The 14,103-nt window shown below is 50.4% G+C and overlaps 5 protein-coding genes across 5 annotated transcripts; 3 read left to right on the forward strand and 2 right to left on the reverse strand.

Moving 5' to 3' along the window:
* Nucleotides 1-41: 41 nt before the first annotated feature.
* Nucleotides 42-1,416, reverse strand: FPRO_09596 (putative glucosamine-6-phosphate isomerase; the record flags this gene model as incomplete). Its single annotated transcript, XM_031233004.1, has 3 exons — nt 42-563; nt 628-1,191; nt 1,237-1,416. 3 exons carry the CDS (start codon nt 1,414-1,416, stop codon nt 42-44), a joined length of 1,266 nt encoding a protein of 421 aa, XP_031082885.1.
* Nucleotides 1,417-3,377: 1,961 nt separating this feature from the next.
* FPRO_09597 (uncharacterized protein) lies at nt 3,378-5,124 on the forward strand (the record flags this gene model as incomplete). Its single annotated transcript, XM_031233006.1, has 3 exons — nt 3,378-3,973; nt 4,021-4,593; nt 4,644-5,124. 3 exons carry the CDS (start codon nt 3,378-3,380, stop codon nt 5,122-5,124), a joined length of 1,650 nt encoding a protein of 549 aa, XP_031082886.1.
* A 567-nt stretch (nt 5,125-5,691) lies between these two features.
* On the forward strand, nt 5,692-8,396 carry FPRO_09598 (related to RTT107-Establishes Silent Chromatin; the record flags this gene model as incomplete). Its single annotated transcript, XM_031233007.1, has 4 exons — nt 5,692-5,772; nt 5,820-6,253; nt 6,307-7,717; nt 7,767-8,396. 4 exons carry the CDS (start codon nt 5,692-5,694, stop codon nt 8,394-8,396), a joined length of 2,556 nt encoding a protein of 851 aa, XP_031082887.1.
* A 152-nt stretch (nt 8,397-8,548) lies between these two features.
* FPRO_09599 (uncharacterized protein) lies at nt 8,549-9,152 on the reverse strand (the record flags this gene model as incomplete). Its single annotated transcript, XM_031233008.1, has 2 exons — nt 8,549-8,661; nt 8,717-9,152. The coding sequence occupies 2 exons, from the start codon at nt 9,150-9,152 to the stop codon at nt 8,549-8,551; spliced, it is 549 nt and encodes a 182-aa protein (XP_031082888.1).
* Nucleotides 9,153-10,536: 1,384 nt separating this feature from the next.
* Nucleotides 10,537-13,963, forward strand: FPRO_09600 (putative nitrite reductase; the record flags this gene model as incomplete). The annotated part of the gene is made up of 4 exons (XM_031233009.1): nt 10,537-10,601; nt 10,657-10,807; nt 10,858-12,830; nt 12,883-13,963. The coding sequence occupies 4 exons, from the start codon at nt 10,537-10,539 to the stop codon at nt 13,961-13,963; spliced, it is 3,270 nt and encodes a 1,089-aa protein (XP_031082889.1).
* Nucleotides 13,964-14,103: the final 140 nt, after the last annotated feature.

Raw genomic sequence — 14,103 nt, forward strand, 5'->3', positions numbered from 1 at the left:
CTTTTCTACTCTTCCTATCCCAATATATCCACCTATCGCGTTTAATGCGCCCCGACGGTGTTGATTTTCTTCTGTAGTTCAGGGTTGGGTGTCAACCTGCGGCTTAGATCTGGCTCAGGAATGCGCGAGGCCATACTGTCAGGAACCAGGTCCGGCGACGGTGATCGCATTGCCTTAATGTTTGCGGTCATCGGTTGGAGCAAGTTCGCGACAGGGGCGTCTGGAGACATGGCGACGGCACTATCAATCATCTCAACTTTCGTCTTTGGGACGTCGGTCTGAACTTCGAGGTTGGGGGTAAGTCTGCGGTTCAGGTTCGGTTCCGGAATACGCGACGCCATTCGGTCGGGGAACAAATCGGGCGAAGGGGTTCTCATAGAGTAATCGCCCGCAGGTGTCGCTCGCAAGAGGTGTGAAGCAATCGGCTCCGGAGCGATAATCGCAGGACTCTGAGCTCTCTGAATCTTGGTTTCAGGGATAGCAACATTGCCAGTTCGTACTTTGGAGGGAAGAATCTGCTCGAATCCCTGCTCGCGAGCAACTTTCTCGATGCTCTTGAAGTACTGTCGTCCATGTTAGCGGAGGCTCGTCATGGGAGGAAGGGTTGCTTGCCTTGACTGTCTTTACCTGAAGTTCCAATGTGGCGTCCTCGTCCACAACAATCATGGGATGGGGGTGGAGCTGAAGGCATGATAGCGACCACATGTGGTTGACGCCTTGTTCGACGCATTTTTGCAGTGCAAGCGCCTTGCGGGCCCCAAGGATAATGACAACAACCTCTCTTGCTTCAAGGACTGTTTGGACGCCCACAGTCAAAGCCATTCTTGGCACCCGGCTTACATCGTTGTCAAAGAAGCGCGAGTTGGAAAGAATGGTGTCGTATGCCAATGTCTTGACTCGGGTACGACTGGCAAGGCTTGATCCGGGTTCGTTGAAAGCGATGTGCCCGTCTTCACCAATGCCGGCCAAGAAGAGATCAATACCACCAGCTGCCTTGATAGCTTCCTCGTATGCGTCACATTCGGCCTCCGGGCTGGCAGCGTTGCCATCGAGTATGTGGACGTTGGAAGGGTGGATGTTGACATGAGAGAAGAAGTGCTTCCACATAAAGGAGTGGTAGGAGTTGGGGTCGTCTCGAGGAAGACCGACATACTCGTCCATGTTGAAGGTGACTACATTCTCGAACGAGACCTGCTGTGGTTAGATGATGCTCTAGGATGAGGCGACGCAACATACTTCGCCAGCCTTGTACTTGCGTACTAGCATATCATACACTCCGATAGGGCTAGAACCTGTAGGGAGGCCGAGGATAAAGGGATGCTCGGGTGTGGGTTGGAAGGCATTGATGCGGTCCACGACGTAATTGGCGACATACTTGCATGCCTCAGTCTCGTCGTCACGGATGATGAGCCGCATGATGTGGTTGTGTTATTGATAGTGGGTGATGTTATAAGTGCTGGATTTAGAAATGAGGTTATGAAGTACTGGGTTTTTGGTAGGGAGTTCTTGAGTGTGTTGGGGGTTGAAGAAATATGATTACACTTTCGAGGAGTCAATTGCTTATGAGGAGAACTTATCAAAGGCGCACAAGTCACTACCAAGAGAGAGTCACTTGCCATCCACGGGGACCCGTTGCATCATGATAGAAGCCACTACCTGAGATAGGTAGGACGCGCCACTTTCCTTTCCGCTTTTCAACCACCATTCATGATGGAGCGTGGGGAGAGCGACTTCGGTCAGTGGGCAATGTAAGGTTGGATAGCAAGTCGCGATAGGTGCAGTGATTCGTGGTGGAGGGAATGAAACGTTTACTATGAAGTTTGACACTGTTTGAGAAGCCGCACTGTATTGCTTGCTTGCTCATGATAGGCACCTTAGTGTTGTCAAGGTTGCTTTCTGCTTCCATTGGCCAAAGCCAAGCTTGCTTGTTTCTACGGGGCAAAGACGGATATAGTCAGTGATATACAGTAGCCGGCATTAGCTCCGATGTAAGGTAGCGTTGGAGGGATGTTATCAGATCCATGGTACAGTAAGTAGGTCGCGGGATCCCGATTTCTCTTTACGGGAGGTGGAAGCATGATAGAGTTCTTTTGTTCGTATTGGATACCTTGCTTCTGGAACTTTGTCGCTACGTGAACCCTACGTCTCAGCAAATGGACCTGAACCGAGGTCACATCCCTCAAGATGCTCAAGAATTAATGCCGTGTAAGCGTACTAGTTGATGACAGGATTGGTTCTAGGATATTACTGTTCTGTTCGTGGCAATGTCACTTCAATACAGGGGTCCAGAGTAGAGGTAGACGCGCCGAAGAAGGGCAGATTGTTTCAAATTACGTTCCTTGGCGATGTCTGTGTAACAAGGACAGGTTTGAAGTAACATGTAAAATCAGATGAACCCTCTGAATTTATGGAGATTGTTGAGACGGCCACGAATAAGCCTCCTCTCAGCCTCCAATAGTAGCAGTGCACACTAACAATTAAAACGTGACGGGCCCATGTCAACCACTAATGAAATACCATCCACTTTCTCACGGGGCACTCACACTCACACGCAACGTTACGTTACAACTAACTAACTCCCCCCCATCTGGCTGCGATCCTCGACCCCGTCTGACCCAACAAACTCCAAGGCCACCTACAATGACAATTACAGTTACAGGCGCTTCTGCTCACTAATTTGCTGGCTCGCATCGCTGTGGCGGCGGTTGTCGCGTGTCGCCTGTGACTGTCTGTGAGAGAGCGGGTGCGTGAGCCGGCGCTTTCGCTGTGCGACGTTGATTTTGATCTCATGGACGAATTGGAGGCGATATGATACATTACTACTACCAACTACCACTTCCAACCTACTACACCTTGCTCCCTTGCCCTCCCTCTACTTCCATGACACAGCGTGAACTGAACTGAACTGCTCTGAACTGAATTCGACCAGACCGACTTCTTCCCCTTGCAACGTCGACTCTTTTTCTGCTTCTCCTCTGCGGGACTCTGGTCGTCTGCTCCGCTCTATCCGTCCCTTCTCATGCGTTGACTCCGTCTACTCCTGGCATGTCCCATCAGAGGTGGCCCATCTCCATCTTCGTGTTGTTTCCTTCAGATCTCCCCTCGCCTGAGCTACCTATCCAGGAACCTGTGCCTGTCCATCAGACACTCTCCACCTGCTAGTAGTAGTAGTAGTAGTTGGTCCATCCGTCGGGGCGTAAGATTCTCACCCTCACCCCATTCCATTCCATCCCAGCCCATCTATTCCTTCGAAGGCGGTTGCTTCAACCTCTTCTTTTCGCATTCTCTTGGACTATTTACATTCTGCCGTGTCCATGACTCAAACCTTCTTTCCTTTCTCCTTTCGTTTCTATTTTCTATAATCACTCATTACCATCATGCCAGCGACTTTTCAAAAGACACTCTTGGCGGCTATTATCAAGAGCCTCCTTCGGGGGAAATCACTGGTGCAGTCACTCTTGGCTTACTGGGGCAGCTCTCTGGGACTCGAGACAAATACAAAGACGCGAGTCGCCAATACGCCACGCAAATCTGCCCAAGACTTTCTCAAAGAGGCAGAGGCTCTATTCCTCGACCCTGTCGGTCAAGATGGCCTACAAGAACTATCCAACAACATACGGAAACAACTCCTAGAGCGATTGGAAACTGATATGGAGTGTATGCTACCGTCATACAGTCATCAGCTACCAAGAGGTACAGAGGTTGGCCGCTTTGTGGCATTGGATGTTGGTGGTTCGACCCTCAGAGTAGCATTGGTGGAACTGTGCGGTCGCGTGTCCAATATCGGGGAGGAGAGCAGGATCGTGAGCATGAGGAACTTCCACATCACACCTGAGATCAAAGCCCTAGAAGGCAGGTTGTTCTTTGACTGGATGGCCGAGAAAATACTAGAGACTCTATCAGCAGAGCTAGAGCAGCAAGATACATCTGATGGACCTTTGCCTATGTCGATGGCATGGAGTTTTCCCATTGAGTATGCTCATTCAACACACTCTTTAGCCCAGAGCTAACATTCTTTAGACAAACATCACTGGCAGGTGGCAAGTTGCAAGGGATGGGCAAGGGCTTCGCTGCGTGCAACGGGTTGTTAGGTCAAGATCTTGGAGAGATCGTACGAACAGCCTGCTTGAACCGCGGTCTCAGTGTAGAACTTCGAGCTATTGTCAACGACTCCAGTGCATGCTTATTATCGGAGTCGTATAACCACCCCACAACAAGATTCGGACTCATCCTTGGTACTGGCGTCAACCTTGCTGCCTATCTTCCTGTATCCGCCATCGGACGTGTCAAATTTGGCGAGCGTCCTCCCCAATGGTTCGAGAAAGCGACACATGTCATCATCAACAGCGAGATCAGTATGATGGGACGTGATATCTTGCCCTTGACAAGATGGGATCGGCAATTATTGGCGAATCACTCCCGGCCTGAGTTTCAGCCTCTAGAGCATATGGTCAGCGGCATGTATCTGGGCGAGATTTGCAGATTGGCACTTGTTGAGGCGATTGAGTCGACTGGGGTTTTTGGAGGTGTTGTTCCTGTGTCCCTGGAGAAACCTTACTCGTTCTCAACCGAGACGCTCTCTATCATTGAGAGGTGAGTTTCAGACTCAAGATTATCCAGCTTCAGCATGCTAACGATCATAGGGATACGAGCTCTGATGCCGAAGAGGCGCGCGAGCAATTTTCCTCTCGCCACCCATCGAGCCAAACCCCCACAGCTGCTGATCTAACATTCCTCAAGCAGCTAGCTGGCTTGATCTCCAGGCGCTCAAGTGCGCTTGTTGCTGCTGGCGTACACGCTTTCTGGAACTTGCGCATCGACAGCCAGAACAAGTTCGTATCCACACTATCACCCGAATCATCTGAGCGAGACAGCGCGGAAGCAGACCGTGACCTGGCCGAGACGACAGTAGCCTACAACGGCGGCGTTATCGAGAGCTACCCTGGCTATCTTGATAGTTGCCAGTCATACCTGAATGACTTGGTAGCGGCTGACAAGATGGAAAAGTCTGGAAACAGAACCATCAAGCTTGTGTCAGCAAAGGAGAGCTCCCTGATGGGAGCAGCAGTGGCTTTGGCCTCTTTGGAAGAGGTCGTAGAGGGGCCATTGGGCGTGGTCGGCTAAAGAAAAGGAACAGGTATACGCCATTTTAATGACATGTTATTAGCATTGCATCGGTGTCTGGCGTTTTGGTTTTTGAGATGAAAATAATGTTGGATTATTTTTTATGGAGAATATGTTTGGATGATGAACTTGGGACGGGATGTCGAAATATATTAATACAGCCCTTAGAGACGTGTGTCCCTGGGAACTGCTCATGGTAGACTTCGTGTACAAAAGTGTGATTCTCCAGCCTAAAATAATAGTCTCATCAAAAGATCGGCTATCAAAACAACCAAGTTCTCTTATGCCTACCTAGTGTTTGGTACCCTTGTGGCCCAACTTCATCACGCCTTTCCAACTGAAGTAGGGTCACGTGCACGCGTCAAACTCTCGCGTTGAGTGGTTGGCGCGTCTGCAGCTTGACAATAGCTTCTAGGCACCCCACGGTATCTTGTACACCAACCTAATATCCTCCCGCAGCTGTTGATCTCTTGAGCTTAGATTAATTTTTTGCTTGATGTCATAACCAAGGTGCTGTTCGCTTGTTTTGTTCACTTTCATCCTATCTTTTTGCCCTCAACACGCAACATGGCCGCCGCCGACACATTTGCTGAATGCGTCATCGCGTTCGTCGCCAGCAATTTACTGACTCCCAAACTGATCGGAGAGGTAATCTGAAGCTGCTAAGCTCAATTATCAATACTGACAACTCCTAGCTATCGACCGTTCTAGAAGAGAATGGTGCAGAAATATGTGAACCTCGACGCGACGGCTCATTACCGATCGAGAAAGTCACCCACATCATCTCCAACACGATCGATTTCCCTCAGTTCACTGAGGCACAGGCTCATATGATCCCTGTAGTGACGACTCAATGGATCACCTTATCTATAGCTCGCAGGAAACAGGCTCAAATTAGGCCTTTTTCGCCTGATCCGAGAATGATCTTTTCCGAGGTGGTGGTGACTTGTGCGGATCTGCCAGAGACCGACAAGGAGAGCATTGCTGGTGCCACAATGGCTTTGGGTGGACAAGAAACAAAAGATGCATCTAAGTTAACCACACATATTTGCGCCCTATCGATGGACCATCCCAAGGTCCAAGTTGCTCTACAAAAGGGATGGAAAGGCAAAGTTGTGTTGCCACACTGGTATGTCTAGCGAGCGCAGAGGGCTTAAAATTTTGGTCGTTGACAGTCTCCAGGTTCGATGATTGTTTCAAACTTGGGAAACGTATCGACGAAGGCCCCTATCTACTACCCGATCCCGAAATTCTTAAGAAGACTTCTGCGGACGATCTCAAAATACCCTCCAACGAAAACCTCGCGGGCGCGACATCACCGACGCCGAATTATCTTCCTTTACCCTTGCCTTCTGATGGAGAGGTCGTTCGCCCACCGGTCACTGTTTTTCAGGACCGTAATGTGTTGCTATCTTGGGATCTGACTATAACCGATCGACTGTCAAAGGTGGTCAAAGAAATTATCGTGAGAGGGGGCGGAAAGCTCGTGGATAAAGTCGAGGATTGCGACATGCTCATTTGCCAATATCGCGACGGTCCTCAATATGTTCAAGCGGCGCAAGCGTACAAAGAAGTCGGAAATCTGGCTTGGCTTTACTGGCTCATCGTCCATAACGAGTGGACATCGCCGCTCCGTCGACTGCTACACTATCCGATCCCCAAGGATGGTATAGAAGGATTTAAGGGTCTACGTATCACAGTGTCAAATTACGGTGGTGAAGCACGAATTTACCTGGAGAACCTGATCAAAGCTGCTGGAGCCGAGTTCACCAGAACGATGAGAGCCGAGAATACGCATCTAATCACTGCTAGAGACTCTAGCGAGAAATGCAAGGCGGCTCCTGAATGGGGGATCGCCGTTGTCAACCATCTCTGGATCGAGGAGAGCTATGCCAAGTGCGAAATCACGCCCATCAACATCAAGAAGTATAATCATTTCCCCCCGCGCACTAACCTGGGCGAGATAATCGGGCAAACGTTCTTTGATGAACCAAAGTTGCGCGACAAGTACTACCCCGGGGGGCCGGCTAAGCTCTCGCCACGAGCCAAGAGGAAGCGAGCAATCCTGGAAGCTGCAGAGGAGAACGCATATGCACGAGGGCCAGCAGAGGGTGTTGTTATTGGCCAGGCTGGTAACGAGGACGTCGAGATGGAAGACTCTAACGGGGGAGGAAGTGAGAAGTCCGCAAAGAAGACGAAGACCATCAGAGATGCAACACCAATTCGTCCACGCTGTACTGGGAAGGAGAACGAGACGCCGTCGGTGGCTTCCACAGGAAGTCGTAGCGCCAAAGCGAAAGCCCAGGAACGTCTGCATGGCTTGAGCGACGATATTGCGCTTTACGAAAAGGAGAAGAAGAGACATGCCAAGGGAGGCAACACAATCTGGGGTGGAAAGCGAGCTGCCGACCAGGCCGAAAAGACTAACACCAAAACCAAACAAGAGGAGAAGCCTGAAGATGAAGATGCCGACGCGTTAGCGAAGCGGCCAATCAAAAAGACCAAGCCGTCACTTCCAGACATTCAGATGCGTGTTGTCTTGACTGGATTCACTCGCTGGGTTGGGGATAAGAACAAGGAAGACCAGGATCGAGTACGTAAGCGCGAGCCATTTGTTTGAATCTATTCTAACCAGACGACAGAGAAAACTTCGGGACATGGGCATACAGATTGTGCAAGAGGGTCAGCCGTGCGACTATTTGGCAGCCCCTAGTGTCGTCCGCACTGTCAAATTCCTATGCGCGCTTGCACGCGGCCCAACAGTGATCTCGTCAACTTTTATTGACCAGTCTCTAGACAAGGGCACCCTTCTCGATGTTGAGGATTTCATCCTCAAAGATAATGCAGCTGAGAAGCGGCACAACATTGTGCTTGAGACATCAGTCGCTCGTGCCAAGGCAAACAGAGGCAAACTTCTTGTTGGTGTTCCCATCTATTGCACGGAAAAGATCCGCAATGGTGCGGAGAGCTACAAAGCGATCGCCGAGGCCAACGGGGCGATCTTCAAGATCTACCGGGCTCGGAGCGGGACGACAATCCGACCAACAACGGCAGAGGAGGAGGGTAACGCGCCACCCGAGCCGGTCTACCTATTAAGTAGCGGACGTCCTGACGAGAGGCCGCTTTGGGAGAAATTCCGTGATATGGCGTACAAAGGTAACATGGAGCCTCGCATTGTTGCACCTGACTGGTTGCTCGATGTCGCAATGGCTCAACAGGTGCGGTTTGATGACAAATTTTTGGCGGAGAACTTTTACGGAAATTCGCAGTAGCCATTTCTCTGACTACTGCTTGATGGCGTTCAGGATGGTTTGACATCGCTGCCGATGTTGGAGTCCGTAGTCGGTTTGTATCGGTGCGCGTGCTATGATGGAAAAGTCGCATGTGCTTTATGTAGAGACGAGTATATATGGTTCAGTAGTACTTAGAAGAATTTGACGCCTAAAGAGTCGTCCTGGCCGAATATTTGGGCTTTGTTTCGTTTGACAAGGATGTTTAGGGCTTTGAGAAGGACATCAGTGTCCATGCCGTGAATATCTGTGAGGATCAGCTACAGGATCATCAACATATTGGCTTGCCTGACTGAAATTACCATTTCCTTTTGTACCGTCTCCCTCGACAAGTTCGTAGACTGTAAGAACACTCCCCTTCTGTCCGGTGTCTTCGACATAGTTCTCTACAAGCTCCGCCCATTCTTCGGGCTTTCGCCAATATAGAAACACAACATCTCCTGTTGATTTGCCTCCGACGTACTCTACACGCCCATCTGTGTGCATATAAGAAATCACGTCACGAATATCATCGAATTGTAGCCTTCGATCGAGTTTTCGGTTTACAAAGAGGTCTGAATCTGCTGCTTCGGAAAGCGACAGGCGGAAGATGCGGTTATGTCTCGCGTAGGCGAGGATGAGATCGGACCATTTGTTGCGCTGAGCATGGAGCGTAGTGAGGTTGGTTTGGCGAGTGAAGAAGGCGGGAAAATGATACTCTCGGGGGAATGCGAAGGAGGATTCGGTGGTAGTCGCCATTGTCTAGGCCGGTGATGTTTGTGTGGTGTTGAAGATTGGAGGGGTGAGACGATGACGTGGGAGGGGCTCTACAGCTAAGGTACCCGTCAGGCTAAACACGTGTGATAGGTTGATCGGCCAAAGCCGTTTACGGCAATGCAAGGCAATTCTAGGCCTCAGACCAGACTTTCCTTGCTACCTTATCGAACCATCAGATGAAGATCTACGGAGCAAATATAGTAAAAATCTTTTAGTCCTTCGCTTGGAAATGGCATACCAGAACAAAGGTTGAAATTCGTGTTTGAAATCACATCATCTCCATTCGTACGACACGACATGACACCAAACTTCGCCTCTCTTCGCCTCATGGATTCCTCTCCGAAACTCCACATAACGGACTTGTCCCCCATAGTCACTGCGTGTTCTTGTTGACTATTCCGTGGAGAATGCTTGACAATTGAATCTCCGCGACATTGAACCGCGGTGTTATCTTTGTGGGGGAACTGTAGGTATGGCCCAGTTAGAGTCGCTGTGTTGCAAAGCAGAAGAGGTTGATATTGAGGCTTATCTATGCCGGCATTGATAAGGAGGCTCACTCCGAGGAGAAAGGTTGATACAGGGAATATGGGAACTAGTCAAGGTAGGTAGTAAATATTCCCGATCGATACAACACACAAAAATAGCTCGAGGAAATTTAATATCCGGCCATGAGTGAGGATTCTGATTGAGCGACTCTAGAACAATACCATTCCGTATTCGGGGTCTGAGGACATCTTCTCAAGATAAGGCCAAGAAAGAGCATTGACAATTCTACACTCACTGAATTAGGCGATATTCGAGATGGCTTCATCCTTCACCGAGACTCAGGTCAGTCAACAACCCACAAAAGACTTGACCGTAGCGTACGGTGAGACTATGAGCTGGAGCATAATATTTCGCCAGAAACCGGATGCGATTTTAATATGAGAAACTCCTAGAGACCTCATATCATGCTCTGTCGTGGTGTGTTCCGACGTACGACCCCTTTGCGAGAATGTTGCTTCTCCGCGGAGGCCAAAACGCCTCTACCGTGCGGGCGCAGTCCCTGATTGGTCCCTCAGCCACGGCGCGCAGTCTCCTTATCAGAGATCAGCCCTGCCGACAGCTGCAAATGCGCTCACCTTCTATGGACCAGCGGCGGAAATGCTTAGCACGAGCTGTACTATCCCGGAGATGTACGTTCTAGATAGGGAGATGGGGAAAACATCAGAGGGGATCCATAGTTTGTGGTCTTGAGGTACATACAGGAGACCCTCTTTTTGTAACAGGCTCTGAGAATCACTTATAACCATGAGAGGCCGTGATATCCCTTCTATCTTTTGGGTTCCTTTCCCAAGTATACTTGTTTTAATATCGACTTATCAAAATGACTGCAACGGCACAAAAACGTGTGGTGGTCGTTGGCCTGGGCATGGTGGGCATTGCTTTCATGTAAGTCAACTTACACTATTTACTTGCCAACCGTGATCTGACAATAATGACACAGAGAAAAGCTGCTCAAATATGACGCCAAATCAAAAGAATATGCAGTCACAGTGGTTGGAGAAGAACCATATCTCGCCTACAACCGAGTAGGACTCACAACATTCTTCGAGCACCGAAAGGTCGAAGAACTATACATGAACCCAGCAGAATGGGTATGTTCAATATGAACCAAAACTGCATTCCAAGCACTAACAACCTATAGTACGCAGAAGCTGGAAGCTCATTAAACTGTCACATCAACACAAAAGCCACACACATCAACACCGAGGACAAATTCATCGAATGCGCAAACGGCGAGAGTTACCCTTACGATATCCTCGTCCTCGCCACCGGCTCAGACGCCATCCTTCCCCGTATGCTCAAAGGCTGGGACGCAAATGGTGTTTTCGTCTACCGCACAATCGAAGACCTGAACAAGCTCATCAAGTTCTCCCACGACAAGAAGGGCACAAATGGGGCTGTCGTTGGCGGTGGTCTCCTCGGTCTTGAGGCCGCAAAGGCCATGCTTGATCTTGAGACCTTCAACAGAGTCGATGTCATTGAGAAGGCTCAGTGGGTTCTCACAAGACAGGTCGACGAGACTGGTGGCAAGATGGTGGCGGATCAGGTCTCGCAGCTTGGTGTGAACCTCAATCTCGGCAAGGGCGTGTCAAGCATGAAGACTGACGAGAACAACAACCTTACTGGAGTCATCTTTGACGATGGCTCAGAGATCAGCTGCTCAACGCTATGCTTCGCTGTTGGTGTCAAGCCAAGAGATGACCTCGCCAGAAGCGCCAACCTCGAAGTTGGACAGCGCGGTGGCATCGTCGTCAACGATGACTTGAGAACGAGCATGCCCGATATCTACGCCATTGGAGAGTGTGCAAGCTGGCGTGGAATGGCTTACGGCCTTATCGCACCTGGTGTGGCCATGGCCGAAGTCGTCGCTTTCAACCTCACACAAGCCAAGCTTCACAGTCCCCAGACCTTCAAGACTCCCGACATGAGCACAAAACTCAAGCTCCTCGGAGTCAACGTCGCTAGTTTCGGCGACTGCTTCGCTGATCGCGATGGTCCCGTAACACTTCCTCCCAAGTACGCCAGGACACTCGTTAATGGCGATGCTAAAGAGCCCAAATCTGTGCAAGCTCTCACATACAAAGACCCTTTCTCTAATGTGTACAAGAAGTACATCTTTACTAAAGATGGAAAGTATCTCCTCGGTGGCATGATGATTGGCGACGTCTGCGATTACGTCAAGCTTTTACCAATGGTCAAGGCGCAGAAGGAGCTTGAGATTTCCCCCAGTGAACTTATTCTCGGTGTCAAGAAGGACGGCGGCGAAGATACTGATGATCTTGACGATGATGCTCAGGTGTGTTCGTGTCACAACGTCACAAAGGGCGACATTGTCAAGGTTGTCAAGGATGGCACCTGTAAGGACGTTGCCAGTCTCAAGAAGTGCACAAAGGCCGGCACCGGCTGCGGAGGTTGTGTTCCCCTCATCACCACCATCTTCAACAAGACAATGGCATCTATGGGCCAAGAGGTCACCAACTACGTCTGCTCGCACTTCAACCACTCTCGCCCTGACCTGTTCAACATCATCATGGTCAAGCGCCTCAAGAACATGGCTGAAGTGATGCGCGAGGCTGGAAACGACAAGGAGGCTCTTGGCTGTGAGCTGTGCAAGCCTGTGGTAGCAAGCATCATGGCTTCGCTGTGGAACAGGCACGTCATGGACAAGACCACCCACGGTCTCCAGGAGACCAATGATCGTTTCTTGGGTAACATCCAGCGAGATGGTACCTACTCTGTTGTTCCTCGTGTATCCGGTGGTGAGATTACTCCTGACAAGCTTGTGGTCATTGGCGAGGTTGCCCAGAAGTACAACCTCTACACCAAGATCACAGGCGGTCAGCGTATCGACTTGTTTGGTGCCCAGAAGCAGGACCTTCTCGACATCTGGGGCCAGCTTGTTGCTGGTGGCATGGAGTCTGGTCATGCTTATGCCAAGTCTCTGCGAACTGTCAAGAGTTGTGTTGGCTCCACGTGGTGCCGGTTCGGTCTGAGTGACAGTGTCGGTATGGCTGTTCGTCTGGAGGAGCGATACAAGAGTATTCGAGCTCCTCACAAGATCAAGGGCGGTGTGAGTGGTTGTGTGCGAGAGTGTGCTGAAGCTCAAGGCAAAGAGTATGTTTTACCCCCCATATTTCAATTCTTCGGTCCGCTAACATGGATTCAGTTTCGGGTTGATCGCCACTGAGAAGGGCTGGAACATCTTCGTTGGCGGTAACGGTGGTGCGAACCCTCGCCATGCCGAGCTTCTAGCCAAGGATGTGCCCCCAGCTGATGTCGTGACGATCCTCGACCGATATCTCATGTTCTACATGCGCACAGCCGACAAGCTTCAGCGAACAGCCCGCTGGATCGAGAACCTCCCCGGTGGTATCAAGTACCTGCAAGAGGTCATCCTCGAGGACAAGCTCGGCATCAACGCCTCACTCGAGGCACAGATGGAAGAGCTTGTTGACAGCTTCTTCGACGAGTGGGCTGAAGCCATCAAGAGCCCTGCCATCGCTGCCAAGTTCAAGCAGTTCGCCAACACAAACGACACAACACGCAACATGGAGCTTGAAGATGACCGTGGCCAGAAGCGACCAGCTTTCTGGCCCGCGGATGCTGCAGCTACAGACAACTTCTCAGGTCTCAAGGACAAGTGGTCCATGACTTCTTGGGAACCCATCATTGAATCTTCATATTTCGATGGTGCTGACGAGTTACCAAACGGTATCTCCGCCACTATCAAGCGTGGTGACACGCAGCTCGCCATCTGGCGCATCAAGGGCGTCTACTATGCCACACAGCAGATGTGTCCTCACAAGCGTGCATTCATCCTCTCCGACGGTCTCATCGGCCAAGAGCCCAGCAAGGCTGTGACGAATGGTGATAAGGATGGTGCTTCACCCTGGGTCTCATGTCCTCACCACAAGCGCAACTTTGACCTCGGCAACGGTGCCTGCAAGACAGACGAGTCTCTCTCCATCGCCACATTCCCTACCGAGGCTCGAGCCGACGGTATGTTGTACCTCAAGCTTCCCCCTGTGGAGGAGCTTGATGCTGCCTTGGGCACAAAGAAGTGGATGGTCAAGAAGGGCGAGGCTGGTGAAGCGCCTCTTGCCAAGCTTGACAGCAAGATCAAGTTTGTTGGGTTGAGAGGAAAGAAACCATACGTCAAGCCAACTGGCGGTGCCAAGATGACCACTAAGCCACTTGACCTCATGATGGCAGCGAATGGTTGTGGTGGCGGTGCGCCGGAATGGTAGAGAAAAGAAGCATAGAGGATAGACGAGTTTAAGATATCATGGTTTGGCGTTGGGGATATACCGGAATGGCTTGGTTAGGGTCATTATGAGTTATGTTATGTAGAGCATATATAAATACCTCTTTTCATGTTACGTCTAGT

Source organism: Fusarium proliferatum (assembly GCF_900067095.1).
Source record: "Fusarium proliferatum ET1 genome assembly, contig: FPRO_scaffold006, whole genome shotgun sequence".
NCBI lineage: Eukaryota > Fungi > Ascomycota > Sordariomycetes > Hypocreales > Nectriaceae > Fusarium > Fusarium proliferatum.